A 12,495-nucleotide genomic window follows, 5' to 3' on the forward strand; every position below is an offset into this window, starting at 1 on the left:
TTACCAGTCTTATAACATTGTGAATACTAAAGGCCCTCTTCGACATCCGCCTACAACTCTCTGATGATATGACAGAAATATCGTCTCGTCTGTATCCGTAATGTACTCGAATTATTGTTATATACAATACCTAAACAGTACTAAGTTAACCTAATGAGTAAATTTATCTTAAAGGTTTCGTAATTCATTTTACTATATTTTCTGTCATTTCATCAGATGTAAGGGATAATAGGCCTTCTTCTATTTCTAAGTTGGCTCTAAGCGGCTTGAATATTTACTTAATCGGGAACCGCATTTAATTCGGTATGATTTGGTTATGTTTCTTAGATTTATTTTGTTACTTGGTTTAGTGGATTTAACTTCTACGCCTTAGAGTGGTTACCTACGGTGTGCTCGCTCAAAGTCTATCGCTTCACACATGGTATTATGTCGTCATCTATTTAAGACAAGGCTTGTCATTAACAATTGCAATTCGCAATAGGTAGCCACTTTGACACGTTTCCCACTTTATAAAAGTGAGCCGAAATATTTCAGCGAACGAAAATGTTTTGATATAATCGAGAAGTCAAGAGATTTGATCGCAAGTAAACGATGTACTATGTGAAAGCTGCTAGGTGCTAGCAGTAAAATTGTAGTTTTGTGATAGATACAATAAAATTGAGAACTTAATATTGTAGCGTGATGGTAATTTTGTACGAGTTTTTTGACGTTTGATATATTGTAAACCGATAAGGAGAATTTCAGCTGCTTCCTTGTAAAAAAGTAAGGGTACCTGCACGGTCGTGGGTGAGACGCAATATAAAAACTGCATAATAGTAATAATATGAGATTCTAGAAAATTGTATTTCAGCCATTCTTATTGTGCTATTTTTAATGTTAACTAGGCGCTTGTGTTGTGTTAGTCTTAGAGTAATTATAACATACATCTCTCCTTTCATGTAACAAAAATGGTATAGTTTAATTGTAATTGTATTGTTTGTGTGTATGTATGTATGAATAGATATCCATTGAAATGTATATGTACGTATGTATAATCCAAACAAATAATATTGACGAAGTGTTGTTTGAATCATATTAAAATATTAGAATATCAAAGTGATGATATGTAACTAATTATTATACGATATAATATCAGAAATATAAAAATAATATTTGAAGGGGAGATGTATGTATTCTTGTATGAAGTATAACTAAGTATGTAGTAGTATTTTTATATAAATCCCCGTAAAGTCAGCCGTGACTACGACTCGAACTTTACGCGGGGCCAGCGTGCTGAGGCCATTACTGACGCAATTCCTTCGACACCAAAATTAATAAAACGAATTTCGAGTAATAAAATTTTATATATATTTTAAAAGCATAATACACAGAAACGGGATAATAATATAATTGCAATAAAATAAATAAATAGAACAATAGTGTGTCAGTAATGACTTCTCATGTTGGTGGATAGTTGTGTTCAAAGTTTAAGTAACCGTATCTACCTCACTCGTAATACATTAAAGACTGATTGGAATTAATGAGACGGTGGTCTAATCACCGCTTTAGAAGTCTGTTGTCTACTAGATTAAGCAGATATCTTACGAACTGAACTTTTCTTCTTTACTTATAGCGTCCAAATATCCTGAAGGCTAAATTTTTTTGTTTAAATATGTAAAATTAAAACAGTTTCTGTTGTGTAAAAGTCGACAACAGTCTTTTTTCTTTTTATATCTATATCTTATGTTACGCTCCTGTAATATTGTTGAAAGAAGACTGATATTTTATAAATGTTCCTATATTTTAATTTAGAATAATTTACTGCCTACCATATTTCATTTACATTATTTTTTAACCTTTCGGTAATAATCATTACTTTGATTCTTATAATCTTATCAATTGTGCATGACGCTATATATGTCATGAATTTTTTGAAATTTTTAATGGAATTTTGTATGAAAAATTAATCAAGTGATTGATAGAAAATGGTGTTTTATTTGCAAAATCTTTCCTTCATCCTCATATAATAATAATTTCTAAGCCATTTATTTTCTTGATTTTTGAATAAATATTTACGATTATAATCAAAGACTACAGATATTGCTGTAGAATTAAAGCCTAAGCATATAATTAAAATTAAAAATGTAAGTACAACAATATAAGACTGTACTATAATTGTGTAATGAATATGTTTGCAAGCTTCCTAAATAAAAATAAATATGAAATGTTTTCACATTGAAACTTATTTTCTATGTAATATTGTCTATTAAAAAAAAATATTTCGAATAAAATGACGTTATGTAAACATTTAACATTTTGCAATAACGAAATATGACATGGTTGTGACGTAAGTAATTGAGAGCTCGAATATCAAAAACTAATTTTATTAACGTAGCAATTATGGGTCAACACGTAAGTGCTGTTGTATCAAGTTTGGGTAGATTTTTTGAATATCCTGTAAAGAGAAAGCCGATTTGCTTTTACAGGCAGGAAGATTTTACAGCGACAGGTAAATTTGTCTAAAACCATAACCGAATGAAATCAACTAAGGCAAAGCTTTGTAATTTTAAATTAAAAGATATTTCATTAATGTTCAAATTATTGACACTGATGACCAAAAGTGTTTAAATTAGGTTAATCTAATACTAGAAATAGTAATACTATCAACTAACAATACACAGTAATAATAAGTTAAAAACACAGGAGAACCACAGAGGAAAGTATCTGATGTGCATAAAGTTGTTATGACGGACTACGATAGGCTAGTGGATCAGTTTTACAAGAGATTGGCTGAGCAGCGACAGTATAATCAAGTATGTCGAATAATATAATATAAATCACATAAACTCACTCATAAAACTAACCGTGATAAAGCAAAATAATATTTAATTAAAAATCAGTAGTGGAAACTCATCTACATATTTTAACGTACTAGATTTACGTTTTTTAAATTCATAATAATATAAAGTCTACTGAAAGCTTTAAAAAACACAAGTTTATACATAAGAAAGCGTATTAGCTTTAATTCTCCAAGTTTGTTTTTAACCAACTTTTATCCACGTAAGGTATCCTTTCGGCCGAGTATAATTTTAATCTATCCTTTTTATTTAAGTTATAATTGCCCAGACGTAAATCTCTCTAAAAATTTGTACCACTGTATCTTGAAAACTATTCTGTACTAAATTTTAAATCTAATTTCTACTTGACAGTTCGTAATTTATTAATGTGATTATGTATTTTTTCTCATATCAATAATTTGAAAATAATGAAGTTGAATTTAGGCTACATATCTTTTTTATCTAATTGAGATTGACTGTTGGACCGATCACCATAAAATATGGCATATGTACATGATCTTATGGTATTTTATCATGAAGAAGATTTATAAACCATCCATTTCATCTTGTCACTAGATGGCGTGGCAACATACCTACTCATATTATATTGATTACCTTAGACTACTGCCGATCGCAATGACGACTATTGATTTTTTATACACAAACAGGACAACGTTGACCAGATTTTGCTAGTTAAATAATATATTAATAAAATGTCTATGTTAAGGAAATGAAAGAACAGGACCGGCGTTGGAGTATGCAGAAGGTAGTTCGGCGGTTCCCAGGCTGGAATGAGGTCACCATCGCGAATCTTCACAGCCTATTTCTTCTGTTTGACAATCAATCAAATGGAATGCTCGGATTTGACGATTTGTTAGTTCAGTGGATGGACTTTATTACCTATCATGGGCATATTATAATTCTTTCTTAACAAATTTCTATTTCGCGAGTTCAAATTTTATCTGTCCAAATTTGCCTTTCCAAAGATGTGAAATTTAACATTTTATTCTACACGTCTGATTAATTTAGAGTATTTTTTGATAGCATAAAATATGGATTCGAACACGACCATAATTATATGCATTATATAGGCTCCTTTGATTTAATAAATTTAGTCATATCTATAAGGGTTCTTTATTTAACATAAGTTAGATAATATATTTTTGTGACATCAAAATTTAATTGCAACACTCGTATATATATCGATAACATATTTTTCCTGTAAATTCTTTATTCGACTTTAGATATATTTATTAATTATAACGTCGACGCCTTCATCCAGGTCCCAGGCTAGTAAAAGGTCACAAACAGGTGTACAGAATTACTTTCGTATTTCTAATATTAGTTTGATTACATTAAAGTTGACTTCATTACCTACGAGATGATGGCTCCCCTATATGAAATTAATTGTTGTCCAGTTCTGCAGTATTAGAAAGCTTAGGGGATGAAACGTCAATGGAAACTCGAAAAGAAAAGTTTAAAGAGGCTGACTCGGACAATGATGGTTGGATTACTTATGACGATTTTTTGTCGGTAATTGTGTTATTACATAAAAGCGTAGTCATTTGTAATTTTATTTTTGGCCAATTATAGATTTAACTAGTTGAGATATTAAATAACAACTTGGTTCCTTCGTAGCTGGTGTACAACTTTAGTCCACAAGAAAACGGCGATTTGACGGGATTAGCTCGTCTGTGTAACGAAGTTGCCGACAACATTCAATTCGTGAGCAACTTGACGGTTGGCGAACAACTCGAATACGGATTGTTTTAAAATAAAACACAGTTATATTTATAGTTGTTTATGCTAATCTACATTTTTAATAAAATGAAATTTAAATTTAAATTTGGCAACATTTATTTTGAATACTTTTTCAACAAATTGTGATGTTCTATTGCTTGTAATTAATATCGTGGCGGGTTGTTATCGCTAAGGGAATCCACATCGCTCAGCTCAGCTAGGGCGGGGTCGCAGGCGAGACATTGTGAACCCACTTCCACCCAGCACTCATTACAATACACGAACGGACATCTAGTGCTTACACACGAGTGCCATACTTCAATTGAAGCTATTGATGGAATAAATAAATGATTTTCAGATGAGTTACATATAAGTATCAAGAATTTTTGCCTTGTTAATTTATCATACATCGTTTCTTGTTACTACGCGTTTAAATATACATAGGTTATCTATAATACTCTTATCTATAAAATACAATAGACGCCTGAAAAATAGACCAGTTCTATTTTTTTATTGTGTGTTTTAATTAGAATTCATCGACTACTTAATTGTTATTTTTTGCATCGAATGTTATTTGAATTCAATCATCATCAGCAATACTTCAATGAATAAATCAACTAAAACTACAAGTAACAGACTGGTATTAAACTACTACGTACATAGGTAAGCAACGTACGCACTACGATAATGATACTAAAACAATATGCGTAGTTTGAGCACTGATATCTTATAAAGGCAAGATAACTAACTTCGTTTATGACTGGCGTATTTGGGTTCTGTCTCCTCACAAATCAAACACTTCATCCTGGCCACTGACAACTTTCCAAGCCAGCCCAACAATTGAGGATATCTCATTCTCATACTAAGTAAATTCTCGCCGGATAGATAATGGGCGCGAACAGCCTGTACAGCTTTCTTGCGGAGTGTTTTCTGCATTCTCAGACGTTTCTTAAGTATGTCGTTGTAAAGGTGTAATACGCGTTCCTTTTCGCGTGTATAGTAAAAGTAACTGCAGATTAGTCTAAAATAATTGCGCAAAGAAGGGAAAAATATATAAAACTTATTATGTACCTGTTGTTTGGTATTTACCCAGGTTTGAAAAAAGTAAAAAAAAAAACAAGGAAGTTTATATTACGTTAATAAGTCCTATTCACTTGGTGGTTGGGCTTTGTGCAAGCCCGTCTGGGTAGGTACCACCCACTCATCAGATATTCTACCGCCAAATAACAGTACTCTGTATTGTTGTGTTCCGGTTAGAAGGGTGAGTGAGCCAGTGTCATCACAGGCACAAGGGACATAACATCTTGGTTCCCAAGGTTGGTGGCGCATAGGTCTTACATCACCTGATGGTTAATATTTCTTACAGCGCCTTTGTCTATGGGTGGTGGTAACCACTTACCATCAGGTGGCCCATGGGCTCGACCACCAACCAATGCCATAAACAAAAAAAAATTGTCAAACGCCTTAAGGGAATACCTCACCAAGCTTCACCGTATTAATTATCAAGGTGTGCTTCATAAGCGTATATAAAATTGATTTCATGCTAGTTGGCAAAGGAAACGTCGGTCGAAATTTTTAAGCCGCATTGGAGCAGCGTGGATAATTATTCATTTCCAAAGCTTCTTCATATGAGGAAAGGCGAGGCCTTCGTAAAATTTAAATAAAAAAAAAACACAATTTCATAGATGACTAATGATGATGAAATGCTCTTGAAAATTCGTTTGGGCACGGCGCCCATTGGACTTGACTTTGTAAACAACTGTTACTCATTTGGAGATACTATAATGCGCAAATCTCGACTGAAGAGTATTTTTTTATACCTAAGAGGTGAATGAAAAGGTACAAATTGTTAAAATTTAACAAATATTCGTACATAATTAAATAAATATAATCTAACCTCCGCAATCTAAGCGTAAATGGATTAATGTATAGCAAGAGTAGAATCCAGAGATATCCCCCATAAATTTTAATATAGTACATTGAAGGCATGGCTCGAGGTCGAGGAACGCAAGCATCATTTGAAACCATTTTGTTGCTTTTATTTATGTTAAATTCTTTTAGGATTTTCCGCAGCATACAAGACAAAGGCCCTTTGCCTTCAACCTGATATTTAAGAAAATATTGGTTATTAAATAGTATCTCTAATTTATCATTATTAATATATTTAACATTAAAGGTCAACTAGTTAGTAGCCCGCGGCCTTGTACGCGTTTATAGGTTTTAAGTGTAAAAAAGTAGCTTATTGGGGTTTAAGCTTGATTCATACAAAATTTCATTAAATTCATTTATCATTAGGTTCAGTTAGTTAGCCGTAAAAGCATAACGTATAGAAGGACAGATTGTTTGTGTATTTAATAATTACTGTGTATTTAATTAAAAATAAACCTTGATAGAATACTTAACGCTGGGACAAACAAGACATTTATAAATACCTGAATTGCAATATCTTGCATATTTAATGTTGCACTTTCTTCTAACGCATGCTGCCGCACTACGTCCAGCGCTTCATAAAATAATCTATCTAACATCACAAAGGTCGTAGCGGTGACCGCCTCGAGCATTACTTTCAGAATTTGCGTCAAGAGCTTGTTACGTTCTGACGGTATGTAGGATGTTGAGTGAACATCTATGTATCTGTTCCTTTCCATCTAAGAGTATTGAATTTATAAAATTTTAATAGTATATCAATAACTGTCTATAACTCTATATAATAATATATTTTTTCACGCCTCCACCCTTTACACCTTACTCTTTCCCTAATATAAACATAATTTAGTGTATAAAAGTAAGTTTCGCTTAAATTTAAATAAATATTGTTCGTATCTATCTACACTTGTTGTTACAAGTAATTAAAGAATATTTACTTCTCAGCGTCTGTCTATCTGTATACTACTACTGCTAGTGCAACTTACCTCTTCAGCAACAGGATCAGGGTTTACCACTGAGTTATTGAGGCTTACTACTTAGTTATATTGAACAATCGCACAACGTTGGTAAAATACAATATTATTTATACCTTTTTCAAAGGCAAAACGTAGACTTTATTTTTCTTCCATCGTTTCTCATCGATTCTTTTAAAATATTCAGTGATGTAAACATTGTCGTAGTCAATACTAGTTAGATATAAATCGTGATAATTTGCTGAAGCTATTGGAATACGGAGAAATAGGAGAGCTAAAAAGATGTAGACCGAAATAGTGACGAACTTCATAATGGTGTATTTTTCCGCAAATGCATGAAGTACACGTTCCCCCGTCTCCTTGGCATCCTAAAACTTATTTCTCATATCTTATTTGTATTACAATCATTTCTTATTTGTATAAAAAAAAATCGATTAATCTCAGAGCAATTAATAAATAAAAATAAGACCTGAATATCGTAAAGCTTTCGTTCATAATGGATTTTGTGCTGCAATTTTATCGTGTCTAACTTCGTCGTCAATTCTATTTTAGCTAACTTCAGGTAAGTGTATCCTTCTCCAAGACCAGAGTCTATCTGACAACAAACCAATACTTTTATGTAAAGGTATGATACTATAATATTCAAAGTCGACTGTTCGAATTTCGGCTACATAATAGATAAGTTGGTATTACCCCTACTGGGCCTAACGGGCTTATCTGTGAGTTCTGAGTTCCACTGTCAATAACTAATAGATAGTTACATTTAAATGATTTAACCTGATTCTTGAAGTTACAAATATCACTTCTAATTAAACGTTTCACATCACAGATATGAGGCAACATCAGCGGCCAACAGATTATAACAGCGTAAGACGGTACATTCCTACTGCATGATTCATAGGCTGACGAAAATATATCCATGCACATCGTAATTGTATGAGAAAGTTGATTTTCACAACGTAGTTCCATCTTCTCGATATATAATTTCATATATGGATTCATCTCTGCAGTTGACTGGTTCAATCTAGTTGAAACAGTTTAATATTTTGTTATAATTGTGTTGCTGTATTATCTATTTGATTGGACATAATTGAACAAATAGTTTAGGTAGATAGGTTACCGTTAAAGCAATGGTAGTATATTGGTACAAGGTAGGTAAATTCAGGTTCTTTCTTTTTTCAAAATCTTTTAAACTAGACCCTATTGAAACTGAGTTACGCGAATTTACTAGATAATATTTTTGTTAGTTAAAAATGTAGTAATAGATAAAACACATTGAATAATTAAAATTGGTTAATCATCATGCAATTAGTATTTTCCAATGATAGCACCCATTTCCTCGTTTAGCCCCATAAATTGATACGATGCAAAAATAATTAACCTAAATAATATTGTTCAATCCAGCTCCATGCCAAAAGATGAAGACCAGCCCTTAAAACGCATATTCTTATTTGAACCTATGTCATACGTGTACGTAAGTTGAAAAAAAAACATATTATCGTAATGCTTCATTCGAGTATCTAGTTGATAGCAAACTGACTTAAGAAAGTAAAATAATATATTTGTTAGCTAATACAGAAAGGTACGTGTTACTTATCTAATTTTACAGAATATACAAACTGGAATATTTTCGCCATTTCGTCTGTATCGTGGACGATATCAAATAGAGTGTCTGTAAAATCATTTTCACTTTTCATCTGTTGCAATCCAACCAAACCTTCAATTTCATAATCAATTGGAGATATTACATCACGAATGGATCTAAAGGAAATTCACTATTATATAGGAATCATACATATTATACAATAGGTACATAACTTTTTTATAGTTGCCAAACTAAAAACATAATAAAATGAGGATTACAAAAGTAACATTAAAAATGTAGCATTTTTAAGGAGGACTGGGTTTGAAGGTAAGTGATCACCACGGTAGAGCCGAGATGGCCCAGTGGTTAGAACGCGTGCATCTTAACCGATGATTTCGGGTTCAAACCCAGGCAGGCACCACTGAACTTTCATGTGCTTAATTTGTGTTTATAACTCATCTCGTGCTCGGCGGTGAAGGAAAACATCGTGAGGAAACCTGCATGTGTCTAATTTCAACGAAATTCTGCCACATATGTATTCCGCCACTGCCCACTGGCAACAAGAATTAGCGCCGTAAGAAATTTTAACCATTCCTTACATCGCCAATGTGCCACTCATTTTTAAAACCAGAACAGAAGCTTAGCTAGCCTGTTTAGAAATTGGACACTGGATAAGTAAATGCTAAAGTTGTCATATTTAAAATCATCTTGTGTCGATTACTTCAATTATTGCCCATTGAAATGAAATAACATCGGTCACACACCAGACGACCGAACATCTCAGTTTTAGATAAATTTTGTTCGGTAACCACTGAGAATCTCTGTCATTGTTCCATTGCACTAAGTGGTTACACCTCACACATGGCGGAAAAGAATCCTTATTTTGTTTTTCTTCATAGCCGAGTATGTGTACAAAACATCCACCATCATGTGTAATTCTTATTTTAAAATAATGATTTTCTTAAAAACCTTATATTTTCTTTTATCTGAACAATCTCGTTGGTGAAATCCAGCAAAGCTTTGTTTAACGGATGATAACTTTGAGCATAAATATGCTTAGAAAGATTATAAGACAACTGCGTTGTGCAAGCAAAAACTCGTACCACTTCTTTTGCGTTTAAACCCATATTTGTTATTGGTCCTAATGAAAAACAGAATTTACATCAGTGCAGTATTAGATTTTAAAATTAGTCCATGATACCATATTACAGCTAACTTACCAGCAACGACGTATGTCAGTACGATAGCCTTCAAAATACCACGACCAGCTTTTCCACAATACATGGGTAATAACAAGAGCGAAATACAACGCACTTGTACAGATACTGCTATCGATACACCTAAAAATATGGCTATTCTTAGTTTTGTTTTTAAATTATTAGAGAAGATTGTTAAAATGTTTTGTCCACCGATAATTACGGCAAGTAACAAGAACTTTTCAAGTTATTTTTGTATTGCCTTACCTAAAATTATGCTTATGACTAAGCCTAAAATGAAACCGGCGTCATTTAGAAAAGGTATGTCCTTTAAAAACAAGTTGAAGTAAAGTTGTCCCAAACAGAAGCCCGCAATAAAACCTAATAACACTTTCAATATTCTTTTTTCTTTATATTCTGAGAATATTATAAAATATAACGGCGGGCAATAAATACGAACTAGATATAATGAGCATATTCCTAGTTTCTCGAAGAGGGATTTCTTCATATTTTCAGTAGCAATTAGAATAATATAAATATTACTTTAACTTGACATTTAAAATAAAATGTCAAATGTGTGGTTTCCTAGACTTTTTAAATATATATCTTATTTAGATATATTTCATAAATCATTAATTAAGTATTTTACTTTAAACATTATACATATATTTTGAAGAATCACTAGTAAAACAGAAGGTATTTACAAATATTTATATAACGTATTTCCATCTCGTAGGCTGTAGGAGCCAAATCTTCCACCACAGATAACCAATAGATGTCGTTACTTATTGATTTCGGCATCCGTAACTAATAATTGTTATTTCTATAAATATAAATAAAGAACCAACCCTATGCCTAGTAACAGGCTATTTACATGAAAAGTGGTAATTTTTTATTCGAATCTAAGGGATTTTATTATGACAAAGAATTATATCTTTAAACTTTTTTATTAAAACGATTATATATATATATATATATATATATATATATAATCGTTAGTTATATTGTGCTATACTACTATTATAAATCGAGATTACTATATTCATCACCCGATAATTAGTTATATAGCACACATTGTTCAGGAATATTACTACTATATTTTAAATATACACTACAATAATAACACAAAATAGTATCGAGTGAGCCGAGATGGCCCAGTGGTTAGAACGCGTGCATCTTAACCGATGATTTCGGGTTCAAACCCAGGCAGGCACCACTGAATCTTCATGTGCTTAACTTGTGTTTATAATTCATCTCGTGCTTGGCGGAAAGGAAAACATCGTGAGGAAACCTGCATGTGTCTAATTTCAACGAAATTCTGCCACATGTGTATTCCGCCAACCCGCATTAGAGCAGCGTGGTGGAATATGCTCCAAACCTTCTCCTCAAAAGGGAGAGGAGGCCTTTAGCCGAGCAGTGGGAAAATTTACAGGTTGCTAATGCTAATAAAAAAAAAAATATTGAGTTAAACATTTATTTCAATTAATCTTATAAATTCAATACATTAGTACACAGAACTTGACGATATTATTGAGAAGTGCTAAATAAAGCGCTTTAAACAATTAACAGCATTTTCAATGCTTAAATTAAAATTTACAATAAATAAGGTTCAATACACAACATTGATTCAGTCAGCATATTGCAACTGCATATTGCTTCAAACGTCTCACTTGGCTTTTACAGGAATGAGTAGAGCTTCTTTTCGTTTACTTCATTCTTTAACTAATAATAAATTTTAAACTATTTTGTGCAAGAATAAAGAATGCGACACAATTTTACACCATAAATTAATTTCAAGTCTTTCAATGGTATATTGGTCGTAACGTTATGTATGTATTTATGTAGTAAATAAAATTGATAACATTTTTTCAAAGAGAAATGATAAGTATTTTAACTTTAAAATTGACCTAAATTAATTTAAAGATTAGACGTAGTTCCTATTATATATAGTAATAGTAGAATGTTCATGTAAATCCATATAAATTTTGCAAAAAGCATACCTTACATTTATAAAAATAGAAAAACTACCCAAAGTACAATTCAACTTTTCTTAATGTTATTGACATATTCATAATTGGGAATATGCATGTTATAATTATAATATTTTTAATATTTTCATTTGCCTTCCTATTATTATATACTTCAAAGGTTTTAATAAAATAATGCTTTATTTAAAATGTTTTTTAATAAAAACAAATTATATAATACAAACATTTTTGAAAACTAAATCTAAAAATAATAGAACAACAATGCTTAAT

The 12,495-nt window shown here is 31.8% G+C and overlaps 2 protein-coding genes across 2 annotated transcripts; one reads left to right on the forward strand and one right to left on the reverse strand.

Annotated features, from left to right (window-relative positions):
- The first annotated feature begins 2,349 nt into the window (after positions 1–2,349).
- LOC125070531 lies at positions 2,350–4,589 on the forward strand. Its single transcript, XM_047680431.1, has 5 exons — positions 2,350–2,488; positions 2,683–2,792; positions 3,544–3,689; positions 4,235–4,349; positions 4,455–4,589. The coding sequence occupies exons 1-5, from the start codon at positions 2,380–2,382 to the stop codon at positions 4,587–4,589; spliced, it is 615 nt and encodes a 204-aa protein (XP_047536387.1). The 5' UTR covers positions 2,350–2,379.
- A 131-nt stretch (positions 4,590–4,720) lies between these two features.
- On the reverse strand, positions 4,721–10,745 carry LOC125070634 (protein sneaky). Its single transcript, XM_047680582.1, has 10 exons — positions 10,505–10,745; positions 10,262–10,381; positions 10,011–10,182; positions 9,073–9,217; positions 7,926–8,051; positions 7,573–7,824; positions 6,989–7,204; positions 6,454–6,659; positions 5,306–5,577; positions 4,721–4,884 (listed from the first exon to the last, which is right to left on the reverse strand). The coding sequence occupies exons 1-10, from the start codon at positions 10,743–10,745 to the stop codon at positions 4,721–4,723; spliced, it is 1,914 nt and encodes a 637-aa protein (XP_047536538.1).
- Between the last annotated feature and the right edge of the window lie 1,750 nt (positions 10,746–12,495).

Source organism: Vanessa atalanta, chromosome 17 (assembly GCF_905147765.1).
Source record: "Vanessa atalanta chromosome 17, ilVanAtal1.2, whole genome shotgun sequence".
In the NCBI taxonomy this organism is placed as follows: Eukaryota; Metazoa; Arthropoda; class Insecta; order Lepidoptera; family Nymphalidae; genus Vanessa; species Vanessa atalanta.